This window comes from Trachypithecus francoisi, unplaced genomic scaffold (genome assembly GCF_009764315.1).
Source record: "Trachypithecus francoisi isolate TF-2019V2 unplaced genomic scaffold, Tfra_2.0 Lachesis_group15, whole genome shotgun sequence".
Lineage (NCBI taxonomy): Eukaryota > Metazoa > Chordata > Mammalia > Primates > Cercopithecidae > Trachypithecus > Trachypithecus francoisi.
The window spans coordinates 18,937,945-18,954,737 of NW_022681460.1; the positions used below are offsets into that span (position 1 = coordinate 18,937,945).

General features: G+C 35.2%; 1 protein-coding gene across 3 annotated transcripts in view; it reads right to left on the minus strand.

Annotated features, from left to right (window-relative positions):
* Positions 1-16,793, minus strand: part of MAN1A1 (mannosidase alpha class 1A member 1) — a 167,756-nt gene that overhangs the window by 106,542 nt on the left and 44,421 nt on the right. For all 3 annotated transcript variants that reach the window (XM_033234426.1, XM_033234427.1, XM_033234428.1), the window contains exons 4-5: positions 12,669-12,784; positions 3,449-3,529 (exon numbers count right to left, since the gene is read on the minus strand). In XM_033234426.1, coding sequence (XP_033090317.1) covers positions 3,449-3,529; positions 12,669-12,784 — 197 coding nt within the window. The remainder of the gene's footprint in view (positions 1-3,448; positions 3,530-12,668; positions 12,785-16,793) is intronic.

Genomic DNA, 16,793 nt, shown 5'->3' on the forward strand with positions numbered 1-16,793 from the left:
GGGTGATAGTACAGCTATAGAGATCCCCTATGCCAACTTGACACTTTTTGTTCCAAGTTGCTCTTCAGCCCTCTCTCTGATTCTGTAACATCTCTATGTCCTATTACTTTCGCTTTCTGCTCAATATAGCTATTGGTTTCTGTTGTAAAACAAATAATGTTACATGGTATATTCACATAAGTTCTTTTCTACATGTGTCACCTTCTCTTGCAATGTCATATTTTACACGTTTTTGCACTTGTCAATTTCAATATCATCTTTGCTTTACTCTTATTCTGTAGTAGTATTTCCAAAAATTGTTCTGAAAAATAATTATAATTTACTGTTAGCAGATGTCACTTTATTTTTTTTTTAAATAGAGGAAGGCTATTGTTAAGTAGGTGTGGAAAATGTGAGGGTAAATAAAAGTTAATTCGCTTTTTTTGTGCATTCTAAATTTCCAAGAAAGAATACAGGATGTAGCTCTTCCCAAACATATTTTTAGTATCTACACAGATACAGATTTATCCTGCCATATCAAAAGAAACTAGTGGTCTTTAGAACATATTTTGGGTAATCATATTCTAGGTGCTGCTATATTTACCATCTCTAGTTGAGAATTTTAGTTCCCTTCCAGCTTATAATAGAGCAGTGCTACCTTTTAAATTTACTTTTAATACTGATCCTTCCTATTTAATATTCATCGCATCTCCATCCTATCTGTTTGTAATTCTCGTGGTTGAGTTTCTTACATAACATTTGAAAATACTGAGGATTGACTTTTTTATGGTGCTACAAAATATTTTAACTGAGCTAGGAGGTTTCAAATTTTTGAATATGCACCTGTAATCAAAGTTTACTACAGGTACTTCATGTTTCTATTAGTTTTTCGATAATAGCTTAGACTTCTGCTGGGATTCTTAACTATTGTTCATTGTTTCTAACTGTAACTTTCCTGAAACACGTGTCACAAATCAGTGGTACTTCTTCTCCTGCGTTTGCAATATAAATTTAAGAATCTTGAGCTGATATCAATGTGGGGTCTATCTACTTCTGATGGTGATTTGTTCTTAAAATACTCCTGAGCCTCGGTGATGAAATCAATGTTAAATCATGGTGGTTTAAAAGTCCCCCTATGAGATACACAGGAAGATGAATTGTCTTAGACACCTTAGTAAATTGTCTGATCTACATAAAAAGTGTGTGGTATAAAACTTTATCAACTATTTAAAACCAACTTATTCATAATTTGCTATGTTGGTGTTCTATTACATGAATGCTCATTTAAAAACATTTTGATATGAATACAAATAGCTCAAGAACAGACCTGGGGTAAAATAAATTTTCTGGATCACATTCCTAATGGCCAATTCCCCTGAATGCATTCATCAAATGAAAATCAATTGTCAGGGACTAAGTAATTGGGAGAAATAGGTAAGTGATGATGTTAAAACAATCCAGTATTAATCACTTCTCACCTGCCAACGCCACTTCAGAGAATAAATATTATTGATTATAGCAATATTATTCAAAATAAAAAGATACTGAAAATAATCTAATTGTCCAATGTTTAGAAATTATAAGAAAAAACATGCTAAGAATATGGGTCCCTATAACTAAAGCACTCTACAGATACAAAAATAAAAGAAGAAAATCTTAAATTTTTATCATAAAAATAAAAATACAAAAAACCTACATGTAATATAAAAACATGTTTGTACAGTGATGAGGACAAAGCAGACAGACTGAAAGAATACTTATTTGCAACGGAAGTGTTCTTTGTAGCTACTTGTTTACTAAAGTTCACTGTACAGAATTAAAAATATCCTTACAAAGTCTTAGGCAAATTATTTCATCTATAGGCAAACTATAATATGTGGGTATTATAATTATATATATATATATACACATATCAAGTATACACATATATAGAAAGACATATATACATGTAAACTTAAAACACTGAGTGAAAAAGTATCCTAATACATATGTGTTTTTCTCTGTATGCTCTATTATCCTAATTGAGCCCAGACACAAAAGGATGCAATCCTTATTTCCTCCAAATTGTCTCACCTCCACATAAATTATGGAAGAAGTTAAAACCAAGGTCATCTTAGTATAGCATTACCAAAGCAATGAGAATATCCTGGCATTGGATACTCAAGGACAAGTATTCTAAAAGCAGAAACCTGTTAACTAAAATAACATCAGTTAATTTTAAACATAACTTTTAAAAAATATAGTGTCCTGGGGTATTTTGGTTTTGGCTTAATCCTTACTATACCCTAAACTGAACTGAACAAATGAAGTTATTTGGCAGTGGAAAAATCGAAAAAAGGGAGGAAGAGGCATAATGCACCGGCGGATCACATTACCCTGGCTGAGAAGGTAACAGAGTCCACAATGAACAACATTTAACACTAAAACAGGAGAGATACAGAGGAATACAGAAGTCACCTATTTACTTTGGAAAGATCTAAGGTAGAATAAAATCTAAACAGAGAAGAAATGTAAGATTGTGAGGGTTGTATGTTGTGGTTAAGAAAGTACTTGAGAGACACAAACAAAGTCAAACAGTTTTTCTCATTAAACATTTATTGCTCTGCTTAAATCTGTTTGAAGGAGCATAGCAATACATGAAATACTGCATTGGGTAAGATCTACTCTTTCCCCAGTTGGAATGCTGAGGCTAATTCAAATCTGATTGAGGTGCAACTGAAGTACGTGACAGTTTTTCCATAATGTCAGCATTTAACACTGTCAACATTAAAGATGAGGCCCATTCCAACAACCCTTAGTGGACACTTACGATATTCCTAAAGTTGTCCAAAACCTTTCAAGAAAATAGCATCAGTGGCCTTTAAGAGGATACAAAAATCCTTTCTTAATCTATCAATAAAAGGCAGTTAAATTTAAAATTCCTGCCTTGCTCCAAGCAGTGGATAATTAATGAAGCCTTGACTCAGGAAGAGCTCCAAAGCACTTGATACAGGGATGCTGGCCTTTAGGACTGTTTACGTGGTAGCTAAGTGTCTCACTCCCTCAATTACATAAAAACTATAATTTTTATATCTTGCTTGCCAGCCTTCATTTAAAAAAGTTTTTATTTATATTAACATTAAAATAATTCTTAAAGAAAAAAATTCATCCACAAGCCTGCCACTACACTAAACTTCTTTAATTTGTCCATAGGCACATATAATTTGTGGCTATAATCACACCATACATAACACAATAGTGCCAGTTTTTAAAGGCATTAACATTTGCTGACAATATGTTCTGCCAAACTTTCCCAGCTTGCTCATTTAATTAGCACATATTATAAGAAACTCAGTGTAAGCTACAGCTTCATTGAAATATAAAAATTCCATAGATTCCTTCTAAGTATATGTCACAAATGGCATATTTTACCAAAAATTTAGTTTAAGACACTTTATAATTCACATTTATATACCACTTTTCATCTTACCTCTTCTCCAGACAGATAGTAGGCTGAGAGTAGTCCACCAACAAAGCGTATATTTACTTCAAAGACAGAAATTTCAGCATTCTATGGGAAAAAAAAAATCAAACATGATAGTACACATTTCAGAAAACCATAATTGTGATACATTATACTAAATACTTAAATTTTGTTCAAATCTTACGCTTGCCCAGAGAAATTTATATACAGGGGAAACGCTCTCCCTTTTAAAATTAAAGTATTAAATATCACTGTGCATTATATATGTCAAAACATCACTAATGGACCCCCAAAATCATACAATCATTATATGACAATTTTTTAAAATAAAGGAAAAACATACTTAAAATAAAGGATATGGTGTGTCTCTGTGTCCCCACCAAAATCTCATCTTGTAGCTCCCATTATTTACACATGTTGTGGGATGGACCGCATGGGAGATAATTGAATCATGGTGGGGGGGGGGCTCTTTCTCGTGCTGTTGTTGTGATAGTGAATAAGTCTCATGAGATCTGATGGTTTTAAAAAGGGAGTTTCCCTGCACAAGCTCTTTCTCTCTTTGCCTGTGGCCATCCATGTAAGATGTGACTTGCTCCTTGCCTTCCGCCATGATTGTTAGGCCTCCCCAGCCATGTAAAACTGTAAGTCCACTAAACCTCTTTTTCTTCCCAGTCTCAGGTATGTTTTTATCAGCAGTGTGAAAATGGACTAACACAATAGATAAAAATACTTTTGACTCCTAAACAAAACTATAAAAATATTTGTAAACTAAAGTTCTTTCCTCTCTCTTCAACAGCAGATGCAATACTTGATATTCCCTATTTGTGTAAACGCAATGGGGCCAGGGCATTTTTTTTTCTGATCTGCATTCTCCTTTATTTTATTCGTTTGCCTGCTTCTTATTCCTGAAAGGCCATTCAGCCTACATTAGTCTAGGTATCTAGTAGTTCCACATTAGTCTAGGAATCTTTTCATTATGTTGCACAGCTGGACTGCAAATAGGATTTGAAGTCCGAGGACTTGGGTCCTAGTGCTGGTTTCCAACTTTTTGCCTGTGGCTTGGGATTGTTCTTCTCATCTCTGAGAATACAATTTATCTTCGCATAAAGGACATGATAATAATCATGTATGCTATACCATGGTGAAATAGTCCTTATTTACATCAATAATAGCTTGCTTTTCTTATTTACAACGTACCAGGTGCTGTGCTAATGTCTTTATATAGATTATCTCTTTTAGTCCTCACAATGACCTTATGAATTAATTACTATTCTTATGTCCATTTTAAAATGCTGAAGCCGAGACTTATAGTGGTTAATGTTACTTTTTGAAGTTCAGACAACTAATAATTGGTAGAAGCAGGATTTGAACTTGAGTACTGTGACTCCTGATGCAGGGCTCTGCTAGTCTGACTTCTATACACCTCACATGATAATGCTCCAAGTCTCTTTATTCATGGTCATATAATTAGTAATGATTGCCAATATTTTATGTTCGATTAGTAAATAGATCTGTCTTACATTCTGTTACTAGATAAGTTAGAATAGCTAACCTACTACTTAGATTATAAAGTACATTTCAAGCTTTAGTTACCTTCTTTTCATGTTCATTGGGCCTACTGAGTAGTTGTTCACTTTTGCCTAACATCAAACCACTCACTAATAATCATGGGACTCACAGCAATTTAAAATGTATGGAGTCAATATCTGGCAGATAAACTTAGTCAAAATCATGAGATATTATTTCCTTTAACAAGCATTTATTAAGCAACTACTATGTGCCAGATCCTGTCCTAGGTTATAGGGAAATGGCAATCAAGACTGATAAGGTCCTCAAGGTCACTTAAGTCTACATTTTAGTGGGATAAAACATTTCCACAAAAAAAGGTGATAAGTATTCATTTTATCCTTACATGCTCTCTGTAAAAAGGTTTAAGGATCTAACAATTAAAGCCAAATAATTGCTTAAATTAAAAAAATTCAAAAAAAATTCCTATAAAAGGACAATTATGAAAACAAGTTAGGAGACAGAATTATTAGGTCCAAGTTAGGCAAAAACATCACAAAATAAGACTGGTGTGTTTAACTGTATTTTATAATTTGTAATGTGCACCTGATACAATCTGATTAAAAGTACTCTATATAGGTGTAATTTAACTTTGAGGTCTATCACTCTGAATGAGTTTTACATAAATATTGGCAAAGGCTTTAATGTTCTACAAAATTACTGATAAGGAAAAGGGAAGATAAACCATACATTTAGTTTGGTTCACGTGACTATGTTTCCTATGTTTAAGAGTAATAATATCTAATAATAAAATGTAATAAGCTTAAACCCTCAAATCACATTCCTCTCAATTAGTACTTGTGTTTTTCAGTTTTTAAACCTGGAAACAGTTTCCCACATTTCTGCCTATTGAAGACTTATAAGATGATCTTATATTCTTATTCTGGCTATAGATTCTTTACATAACGCATTTTCTCTTCCTCCTGTGAAAATCTGGATAATCATGACCTTTATATAGACATCTGATAAAAATTATTGCAGCATGGAGGTCTGAGTTATGTCAAACACCGCCAGAAATATATCTTCAGCAAGACATCAATCAACTGTTGGATGCAGTTATTCAACCAGTTATTGATTCAATTACATATTCTAAAACCTAAATTTTATTTATCTTGTACTGTACAATATTGAGAAATGACCCTGCAAAGTGCCATACTCAAGGTAACTTGCTATAACTCTGGATTTCATGGATCTAACAGTCTTTAGGCCAAAAGTTTGAAATTTAGACCCTTTAGTTCACTCTTTACAGATCCGTAGATGAAAAAGACTAAGAAGATAAAAATCCTCTCACCACACCGAATTGGTTGGCTATCCTGGAGCAGCAGACTATAAACTGCAGAAATCAGAAAGACCTGGGATTGAAGGTTGATTTGGAAGCCACCTGAGTTTGAGGTCCCAGGTAACTAATTTATTCCAAGTCTTGGTTTCGTCATATGTAGAAAGGGACAAAGCATTCCTCCATGACGTAAAGTAATGTACACAATAGCTGGCCCAAATAACGCACTCAATAGACAGTTGTTGCTGCTATCACTGTGCAGCTCAGCCTAAATGAACTAAAACCTACCTTCCCAGGGTCACTGGAAAATCAGAAACTCTAGAGTCATAAATACTCACCTTCTTTGGCCTACTTGAGGTCTTATTTCTCAAGGGCTTAAAAATCCTCTTTTGAAATACAGAAGTTGACCAACTTCCTTTGGGGCTTGATATATTTTATATGAAATCTGAATTTTCAAAAGTGAATTTCTACAATTGAGGGTCTCAGGCCATTTCTATAAACTTCTGATTCTAATTGCCATTAAAATATTAAATTTAAATAAATATATTCTTATTAATAATCTTGATGTTCTAAAAGTTTTCTACTGACTTATCCTGATGACAGAGGAGGTATTGGGGGGGGGGGGGGACAGCAGGTAGACAAAGCAGCCTGTAACACTAAATCTTATGAGATTTATCCTAACAATGTGAATTTTGCAGTCTACCTGAGTTTGTTTTAAAATAAAATTAACTTCCCCTTCAAATCTTCAAGATTGCATTCCGGTATGCCCCATGTATTCAGTGGCTTCTAGTACACAGTCTTACGTGAGTGGTAGTTTAAGTAGATCCCATCTTTTATTTAAATTCCATGTACCTATTAGTTAATGTCAACCAATAAACAAGAAAAGGTTGGAAATTTTTGGTTAAGACCTACCAATAAAAAAGTAAGAATTGGAGAAATTGTTCTTTCATTTTGATTTACTTATATCAATGACCACTGAATCAAAGAACACACTAAACCAGATTCATCTATAAATTGAATATATGGTATGCCTAAATTTACACCTAAAATCAAGAGGCGAGTATTACAAATCATGAAAAAATTATCTCTCAGTACTAATCTCTATCATTGTCTTGGGTGTTTTAGATTGATAACTTCCACCTTAAATGTATCCCTTTTCTGTATATTTTTGTCTACTCATTTAGTATACATGTATGTAAACATATGAGATAAAGTGATAAAGACTGCTAACATGAAAAAAAGAGTCCAATTTATAAATTATTTTGTATGCTTCCCTCCTCCAATCCTAACATCATGTTCCATCTCTCTGCTAAGAAAGGCTTCTTCCGAACCAACGTATCCTGAGATCATGGACAGGAAGTATCTAACCCCATGTAGGCAACAAAGAAAATGAACACTTCAAAACCTGTTTTCAAATAAGTATCTGAAAGACCAACCCCTTCACACTAGAGAAGACAGCACTTTAAACAACTCTGAAATTTGATATTTTTATAGGCAACTTATTCACCAAAATTAGCTATACGATAATCTATTTTAATAGATTTCAGTAAGTGAAATAACAGAATCGACAACGAAAATAACAAATTTAAGTTTTGGTGCAGATTCAGCCAGTTTCCTTTTGCTTGAGGAGCTATATAAAGACACAAGCTTTTTCCGAGGAACATATATATTGTTTCTTTGAACCTTCAAGCCTTATGATGTTTATTTAGAGTTGCATTTGTATTAGAATTCTTAATTATTAGCTTATGATTCCATACAGCATAACAGATCTGATTGACTGCATTAAATGGAAAAATATTTCTTGGGAAAGAACTTTTCAGAAATATTTAAATTCTATTCTGAGTGTTTAATTTTCAGAGTGAACTCAAGGTGTAATAGTTTTCGTTTTTAAAAGGACAATTCTCTGATCCCTACAATCAGTGGCTATTCTTTTGCTAGCTATTCCTCCAAACTCTGTATCAGCTTTCTACTTAGTGAATTATGAGCCTGGGTACAGGGCTGTTATCACACATGAGAATCAAGCAAGCTTTAATAACTGCCCACTACACACCAATGCAGTATTTCTGTTTAATATCAACTGTTTCACTACAATCCAATGTAAATAACTAACAACTGCTCCATTACTAACACATGATAACGATGCTTTATCTTTAATCAATGGCTTTGTCAGAAGCAACATGAGACTTTTCAAAGCCATTGATTAAAGACTGGTAACTACCAATAAGCCCTGCCTATGTTTAGGCTTAGCATACACCTTTATTTATAAATGATACTTCAAAGCGTGTGCTGGATTACCACTTTGAGGATTAAAAGCATACAACTCCCTTTAAACAGATTAAATTGCAATATTTCACAGTGTAAGTCAGTGTGTCACAGTGTGTCCGAAGAGCCTTTGGCTTCCTATTTAAGCAATGTGACAAACCTCTTAAGACCACTAACAAAGTGCAAGTTCTGTGGGCCACAAAGATATGCAAATACCTATTTTCTCTATGTTAATAGATTGGTTTTACCATGCAGGTACAGAGGCTCTCAAGCAGCAGCCCTAATTACCATCAGAGAGAACAGCACAGTATCCTCTTAAAACCAAAACCCAAATCATCACTCTTGGCAGGTATTCCCTAGCATTCAGATGGAACACACTCAATAACTTCATTTAACAGGATAATTAATTTAGTTATCTGCACCCATCAGGATGTAATGTGGCTCTAAAACAGACCTTTCTCAGGAGCAACACTAGGGCAAAAGTAACTTCTTTCATGCTCTATAGTATGGAACTCTGGACCTAAGCCAAGTACTCAGTCACGCATTTGAGAAGATCCAAAGTTGCTTTTTGAAGTCAACATATATCCTCCTGACAGGGAACCCTACAACTTAACTTTCTTGAAAAGTAGGAGGGCATTCCAACTGGATATGCAAACAATCTGGATCTTTACATTGAAGAAAAAAAAAAAGTCACCGTTGCCACCAGTACTTCTGTTCTCCAAAACACAAAGTGTTCATTACAACCAAAGGCATGATCCAGATGCTTGCCAAAGATCACAGTTGCAGTGTGTTGCTAGTTAGTGTCTACAGCAGGCTGATCATCTATCCTTTGCCATGCTCAAGGCTCTGCCTCTCACACTCAGATATCGCTTTACCGCAGTCTAGAAATATGGCTTTAAGGAAAATTTCTACACAGCTTTAGCTTTTACAAAGGGTTAATATAAGAAATTGTTATCTGGAGAAAAATTCTATATATTCTATAAAATTCATTACAGAAGATAGTTTTCAATATTTCTCATGTGAGGTTCTAGGTAACCAACATTGTTTTAAGTGTCAGTAAAAACACAATTGAAATCAGAAATACCCAAATAGGAAACCCTTGATCACTTGTTCTTATGTGACTGATCTTCCTGTTGTCAGTCAGGGGCCACTACAAATCTATTCTGGAAATAGGTTAGGTAATAACAGGTAGACCAACTGATTTGAACTCCAGATCATCTGTAACTATATAAACAGATGACACAATACAGCTACCCTTCCACCTGAGCTCTTCTTCTAGCTGAGTATAGCATAGGCTGTCAGGAAGTAGGACAAGATAGCTTAACTTCTCTTTCATTTAACAAACATTTATCAAATCACTATTGAACAATACACTCTAATTAGTACTCTAATATTAAGATGACATGCCTAACCTCAGAGGACTCAAATTCTCTGGCTGTCTATATAATTTCTCAACTCTTTGCATTTCTTCTTCAATTAAAAAAACACAAGGTCACTGAGTTAGGCAGACTGTGTTCAAACCTGAGATCTTGCTGCATAATTTGGGGCAGACTAATTAACCACTTATTCATCTATAAATATAGGGAAAAATATCAGTTACTACTCTGTATGCTTGTCACAAAGATTAAACAAGATACACCCATGAAAAAAAATCACATATCATAATACTTGGGATGTATCACAAACCACTAATTTTTTTATTTTTTGAGACAGAGTCTCACTCTGTTGCCCAGGCTGGAGTTTTTTTTTTTTTTTTTTAAATAGATATGGGGTGGGAGAGGTCTTATTGTGCTGCCCAGGCTGGTCTTGAACTCCTGGGCTCAAGAAATCCACAAGCCTGGGCCTCTCAAAGTGTTGGGATTACAGGTGTGAGCCACCACGCCTGGTCAAATAGTAGTTTCCTCTTTCATTTCTTTCCTACTGAGATAGCCTGGCACTAGCTAAGGTTCTCTACTTTTCCTGCTAGACTAAATGCCCATAAGAGTAAATACTTGATCCTTAGAAGATACTTAGTAAATAATACATGAGTGAACGAAGAGTGACTAACCAAGAATCAGTTTTAGATTCTTTGTCCTAAGATTACTTTGAGCTAAAATTAGAAAACTTATTCATGGAGTCAATACTTAGGGTTTTCTCCCAATATCTATGTGCTTCTACAGATACCTGAACTGAATACAAGCTCCTTCTGTGAAGTCCTTGCTCCTTACTCCCCAGAACATATTATCCCAGTGACTTATTTTAAGCCATCTATTAAAGTCATTTGAACTTTGTGCTACCAAGTATGCAAAATGAATCAACTTCCTATGCCCTAATGAAAAGAAAATGAGTTTTAGTTAATTACAGTATAAACCAATAGAAAACTTTACATTTTTCGGTGATATAAATTGGATATTTCACATTAACAAATTTATTCTTGAGTATAAAATTTGTTTATACTTAGGAGCACCATAGGATAAGCCAACTCTCAACAATAGTGTTTGTTTTGTTTTTATTATCCCTTTGCAATAAATTTAGATGCATTAACTTTTCTTTTTTTTTTTTTTTTTGAGTCTGACTCTCTCTGTGTCGCCCAGGCTGGAGTGCAGTGGTGCAATCTCGGCTCACTGCAACCCCAGGCTGGTCTCAAACTCCTGACCTCGTGATTTGCCTGCCTTGGCCTCCCAAAGTGCTGGGATTACAGGTGTGAGCCACCATGCCCGGCCCACAGAAGTATTATTAAGAAAGCAAGCCTCCAAAATGAAACAGTTTTTTTCCAGTGCTTTAATTTTTCATGTTTAGCTCTATCAATATCAGCATTACCACAGGTCACTCTAATCAAATAGCTCCATAACCTTGAGCAAATCACTAGCTCCTTATGCCTGTTCTCTCACGTTTAAAATAGAAGGGTTTAACACATTGATCCCCAAGGTTCCTTAACATTGATTGGAATATTGTCTCCTTTATATTCTAGATTCAATTATTAGGCAAATTAAACACAGACTCATCTGCCTGTCTTTAAGGTGCCCCAAATGTGGTATATATAGCAATTAATTAGGGGAGTAGAAACAAAATATTAAACTTTTAATGTATATAAGTTTTTAATTGAAATAGATGGGGGAAATACTTAGCTTTACTGATCCTTAATATTCTGCCTAACAACTGGTGTCCTCATTTGGTCTCTGAGAGCAAGAGTGCCACAAAGCAGAGGCAACAGTGGGAAATTCTCTTTGTCCACTTTCAACATATAGAATGTTACTTGTGCATGGTGACTGGGATTTACAGATACTATCAAATGCTTGCCCAAGAGACTTACGAGAATTTCTGCAAAGTGCTCTCAGATTAGAAATACCGACAGCGCACACTTAAGTGAATGACTAAAAAATTCCATGACCTACATGCTTTCTTTTCTTAGAATAAGTTCTTTGTCAATATCATTATAAAGTAAAACAACGACTATCAAATCAGAGCTGATAAGATGTAGTCCTCCCCAGCTGAAATTATCAAGAAGTATTAGAAGTATTCACTATCCTTAATTCTGGTTCTTTCCCTCAGTATACAATGGGCCTTGAAATATTTGCTGAGAATGATAGCACACAAAATTTAAAAACATATATCACATATATAATCAAATTGTTTTTACTGAGAGGTGTATAAGATCTACAAAATTTGAAGCTTTCTTTACGGGAAAATGAAAGCTGCTGCTGCTGCTGGAGACACCATGACACCGTGTGAAAGCATAAGCACTGGAGCCCCACGGACCTATATCAGAATCACAGCTCTTGACACACAACCAGCTGTGCAGTCTAGAGTAAGCCTCTGAGGTGCAGATGTTTAATATACAAAGGTGTGAAATTAATGCCCATCTCATAGCATTGCGGTAGGACTGAACAAGAATACTAGGCACACGTAGGTCTCCATAAATACTAATTTATTTTCTCTTACCCTTAACTTGCCAAAAAATAAGACACAAATTTGTGTAGTAAGTGAGGACAATTTAAGAACACAGTATAAGATAATAATATTTGTACTATCTAAAGTTGCATTATTTTTGTTAGAGTACATTACAATAATAGGGTCCACTACAGAATTTATCCATGCTAACTGAAATTTAAGGACTGAATTAGCAACTCTTATTTAACTTACCACATTAAAATCTAAATTTTCTTCAACCCATGATTTTGCTTCTTCAAATTCATTTTTCATTTCCATAATAAAAAGTGTATCCAGGGCATCTACTATAGTTGCTCCTTTGATGTTACCTGAAAATAGCAGAAAAATATGTGATAAAATACTTTGGCTAGATAAAATATATGTAAATTGACCACACCTAAGACAGGGAGAGGGTAATACTGGATTTATTAATAAGCAATAATATTAAACATAGTCTAAAATGCTTTCAATGAAAGCATAAAACGGCACCAAACTAAAAATTATCACAGGCTATTGACTGATATACTAATCTTTAAAGTTTCTTCTGAGTTATAAAAAATAAATGTCTCAGAAATTTCTCTTAGAAATTTCATTTGTGATTGCATTCTCTCTCTTTTCTTTCCGTTTTTTTTTTTTTTTTTTTTTTTGGAGATGGAGTCTCGCTGTGTTGCCCAGGCTGGAGTGCAGCTGCGCAATCTCAGCTCACTGCAACCTTCATCTCCTGGGCTCAAGTGATTCTCCTACCTTAGCCTCCTGAGTAGCTGGGATTATAGGCGCATGTCACCATGATGGGCTAATTTTTGTGTTTTTAGTAGAGAGGGGGTTTCACCATGTTGGCCAGGATGGTCTCAATCTCTTGACCTCCTGATCCACCCACCTAGGCCTCCCAAAGTGCTGGGATTACAGGCGTGAGCCACCGCACCCGGCCTGTGATTGTATTCTCTAGCAAGAAAAGAATAGGCCTAAAACTATGGAGAACAGACTTATTAAGACTAATGTAATCAAAGTGCACCTGTGCAAAACTCTAAATATAATTAGATCTAAAATTGTTTAGTGATAGTTCTAAGAAGACATTACTCTAAAATGAAATTTCACCCCCGTATGAACTCTGACTGATGCTAACTGCCCTCCATCCTCTACAAGTCCTGACCTCTGTGGTTTACTTCCTCTGAATTCCAATGACATGGAGACTTCATGTTGCCCTGGCATTCATCACCTTCTATCTTGTATTAAAATTACACATGTGCATCTTTTAGTCTATCAACTTTTTTCTTCTTTTGAGTCAGGGTCTTGCTCTGTCGCCCAGGGTGGAGTACAGTGGTACAATCATAGCTCACTGCAGCCCCAGACTTCTAGGCACAAGTGATTCTACTGCCTCAGCCTCCTGAGTAGCTGGGATTATAGGTGTGTGCCACCATACCTGGCTAATTTTTAAATTTTTTTTGTAGAGATGAGTCTTGGTGTGTTGTTCAGGCTGGTCTCAAACTCCTGGCCTCAAGCAATACTCCCACCTTGGCCTTCCAAAGTACTGGAATTAGAGGCATGAGGGATGCACTATCAACTTAGAACAAACAAGTCACGTCTTACTTATCTCCAGATTCCTTATGCTGTCCTGTGGAATTGTGACAATGATGACCAACTGTAATTGAGTAGTTCAGCTTCAAAACGCATTTTAAAATGTTTCTCTTCGTCCTTTCTTCCAGTCTCAAGATGTAACCTTGAAGCAAACTGTAGAAACCTTTTTCCTTCGTCTTAAAGTATGCCCCTGAAACATGCTTTGAAAGTTCACTCCCTTCCCTTTCCCACGATGCACTCTTTTACCACATCAACATTTACGTAATTGTATACTTGGATCTAATTATGTAGAAGTTCCAGGGGCTAATCTTGTGACAGATCAAGCATGGAGACCCAGCTGCAAAATTTCAGAGACTAGCTCAAGGCAGTTAGTCAGCAACCCAGCCATTGTTGATAGAACGTCAGCCTGAACTCCAGGTGGACTACAGCTAGAGAAAGCCACCAGAACAAGACACGCAGACCTTACACTCAGGCACCCTTCCCATATGCCTCCCAGTTCAAGTTCCATTTTTAAGATCCTCTTCCCAGCCTCAAGTTTGAAGCAGTTTCTAGAGGAGTAAGCCTGCCACCTCTAGCTTTGGAAATAAAAGTCATTTTCCTTTCACTGAACTTCATCCTTGTTATTGACTGCGCAAGTGGCAGGCAGCTGATCCTACACTCAGGTGCACAATGAATGGCTGCTGAAAGACTGGGCACTACACTTCCTATATATAATTAGCATTCTGGACGATCCAAGACCGAATCTATAAATATAAATGAAAATTATTTCACTGGCACATGCCTTTCAAATGCCAAGTTGAGAAGTTATTAGAAAACTATAAATAACAGAATATTAAAACACTTGATTTTCAAAAAGATAAAAATTGTAAATCTTATCTAATGATAAGGAGAAAGAAACCTGAAGACATTTGCATTTTTGTGAAATGTTTTACTGTAATCCAATTTCCTTTAACTTTTTTGAAGCTAGAACTATGGATTCAGAGAGACACTGGAGGGAATATTTTAAAGTGGGCATTTTGAAATATGGTATCAGCTTCATATTTTCATTGATATTTCATTTCTAAGTTATTAACAGCCTTAAGTTAATATTTTTATTTCTTGTATTGTAGCTTTACATGAGAATAATTGGTCAAGCACAAAATACCTCTCTTTGAGGTGCAGTTTTACTTGAAATCTTTTTTACCACTGAAATACTGAAATAAATAGTTCTAGTTTCCTGTTTAAGATGGAATTGGGAGATCAGGAATATTTAAGATGCTTTTTTATATTCATTAAAGTTGTTTAGGAAGGAACCAGTCTTTGTCTATGAAAAAGATGGAAGGTTCAACATAACTGGTGAGAAACAACCATGAGAAGGAAGCAGACCTGAAGAGTTCCCCAATAGCTAATAACTGGGAAAAGATTCATAATGCCTAATACTTTCTCCAAAAAGGTTGTTTTTAGGGTTAAAACTCAAAATCACTTATCTCAAAAGAAAAACTATTTCCTAAGAAGCCAGGTGGTGAAGAACTCACATTTTCGTATCTTCTGCCTGGTTTGCTGAGTGAATATACGGGACTATATATTACACAGATAAGAAATCTGACTGAGAAGCGGGCTAAAGAAGTCAGTTAAAAGTTTTTCTCATCTGTAAAAATGAAAACTTTGTCTGCCTTTGTAACAAGTTCCACTATATTGGTATTTCTATAATAAGAAAATCATTATGCATCTTATTTTAATTTGAAGATGGAATGAGATTAAATACCATTTGAATTATTAACATTTCATTTCCTTATGCTAATACCTGTAGCTCTTTTTCTAAGAGCAAGTTCTTATCTTGATTATGAAAAGTGTTTTTTTACTGAAAAAGCCAATGAAAACCAAAAAACAAAAGTCAGGCCTAAGAGACCTAGCATATTTTTAATGTTCAATAACAAATTTTAAAATCGTAAACGTTTTAACAGAAAACCAAACAATCCCTCTGATAAAGGTTACGGCAATTTAACACATTAACTGATTTCTTAAGGGTACGAATGACTTTTATACAGATAAAAGCAAAATGGAGTTATAATTTTTTAAAAAAATCTTATAATAAACAATGAAAAAATAAAGGCCTCTGGCTCTGCATGAAGTTTCAGAGTTTCTCTCTTCAATTCATACCTCTCCCTTACCCATGTTAACTGGGAGCTGGATCCTAAAAACACTACTTTAGAAGTGTCTGGAATTACTTCTACTGCCTCTACTTCAGGTACAGGCTCTATTCATCTCAAAACTGTGTCACTCTGATAGACCAACAGTCTCTTTTCTTCTACTTTTCCCAGCTCCTTCTACCTGTTCCTGCAAACCCTGCAATGCCCTTCTCCCAATGTGAGGTCCTACTGGTTCCTCAGAACTTCATGGAAGTATATATTGAACCACCTGGTGCACTGATAATTCACTATTTACATTTTATATGTTGTGTACTAGGCAAATACCTGTGTAAAGACCCGTGCAAACACTTGTATTATTTTCATTATCACCAGTGCTACAAGTAAAGCCAAACATATGGAAGGTTCTAAATAAATGGAAAAGCAACATGTCAGAATTAGGAGCATGGACTCTAATGTTAGCCACCCCAGGGTTCAAGTCCCAGCTCTGCCAGTTCGTAGGTGGCTATCTCTGGGAAAACTATTCTCTGGGCCTCATTTTTCTCACCTATAAAATTATATTTTAATGAGGCTAAATGAGATAATGCATGAATGGCACTTGGCACACAGTAAGTGCTCAATAAATGTGAGCTGAAAC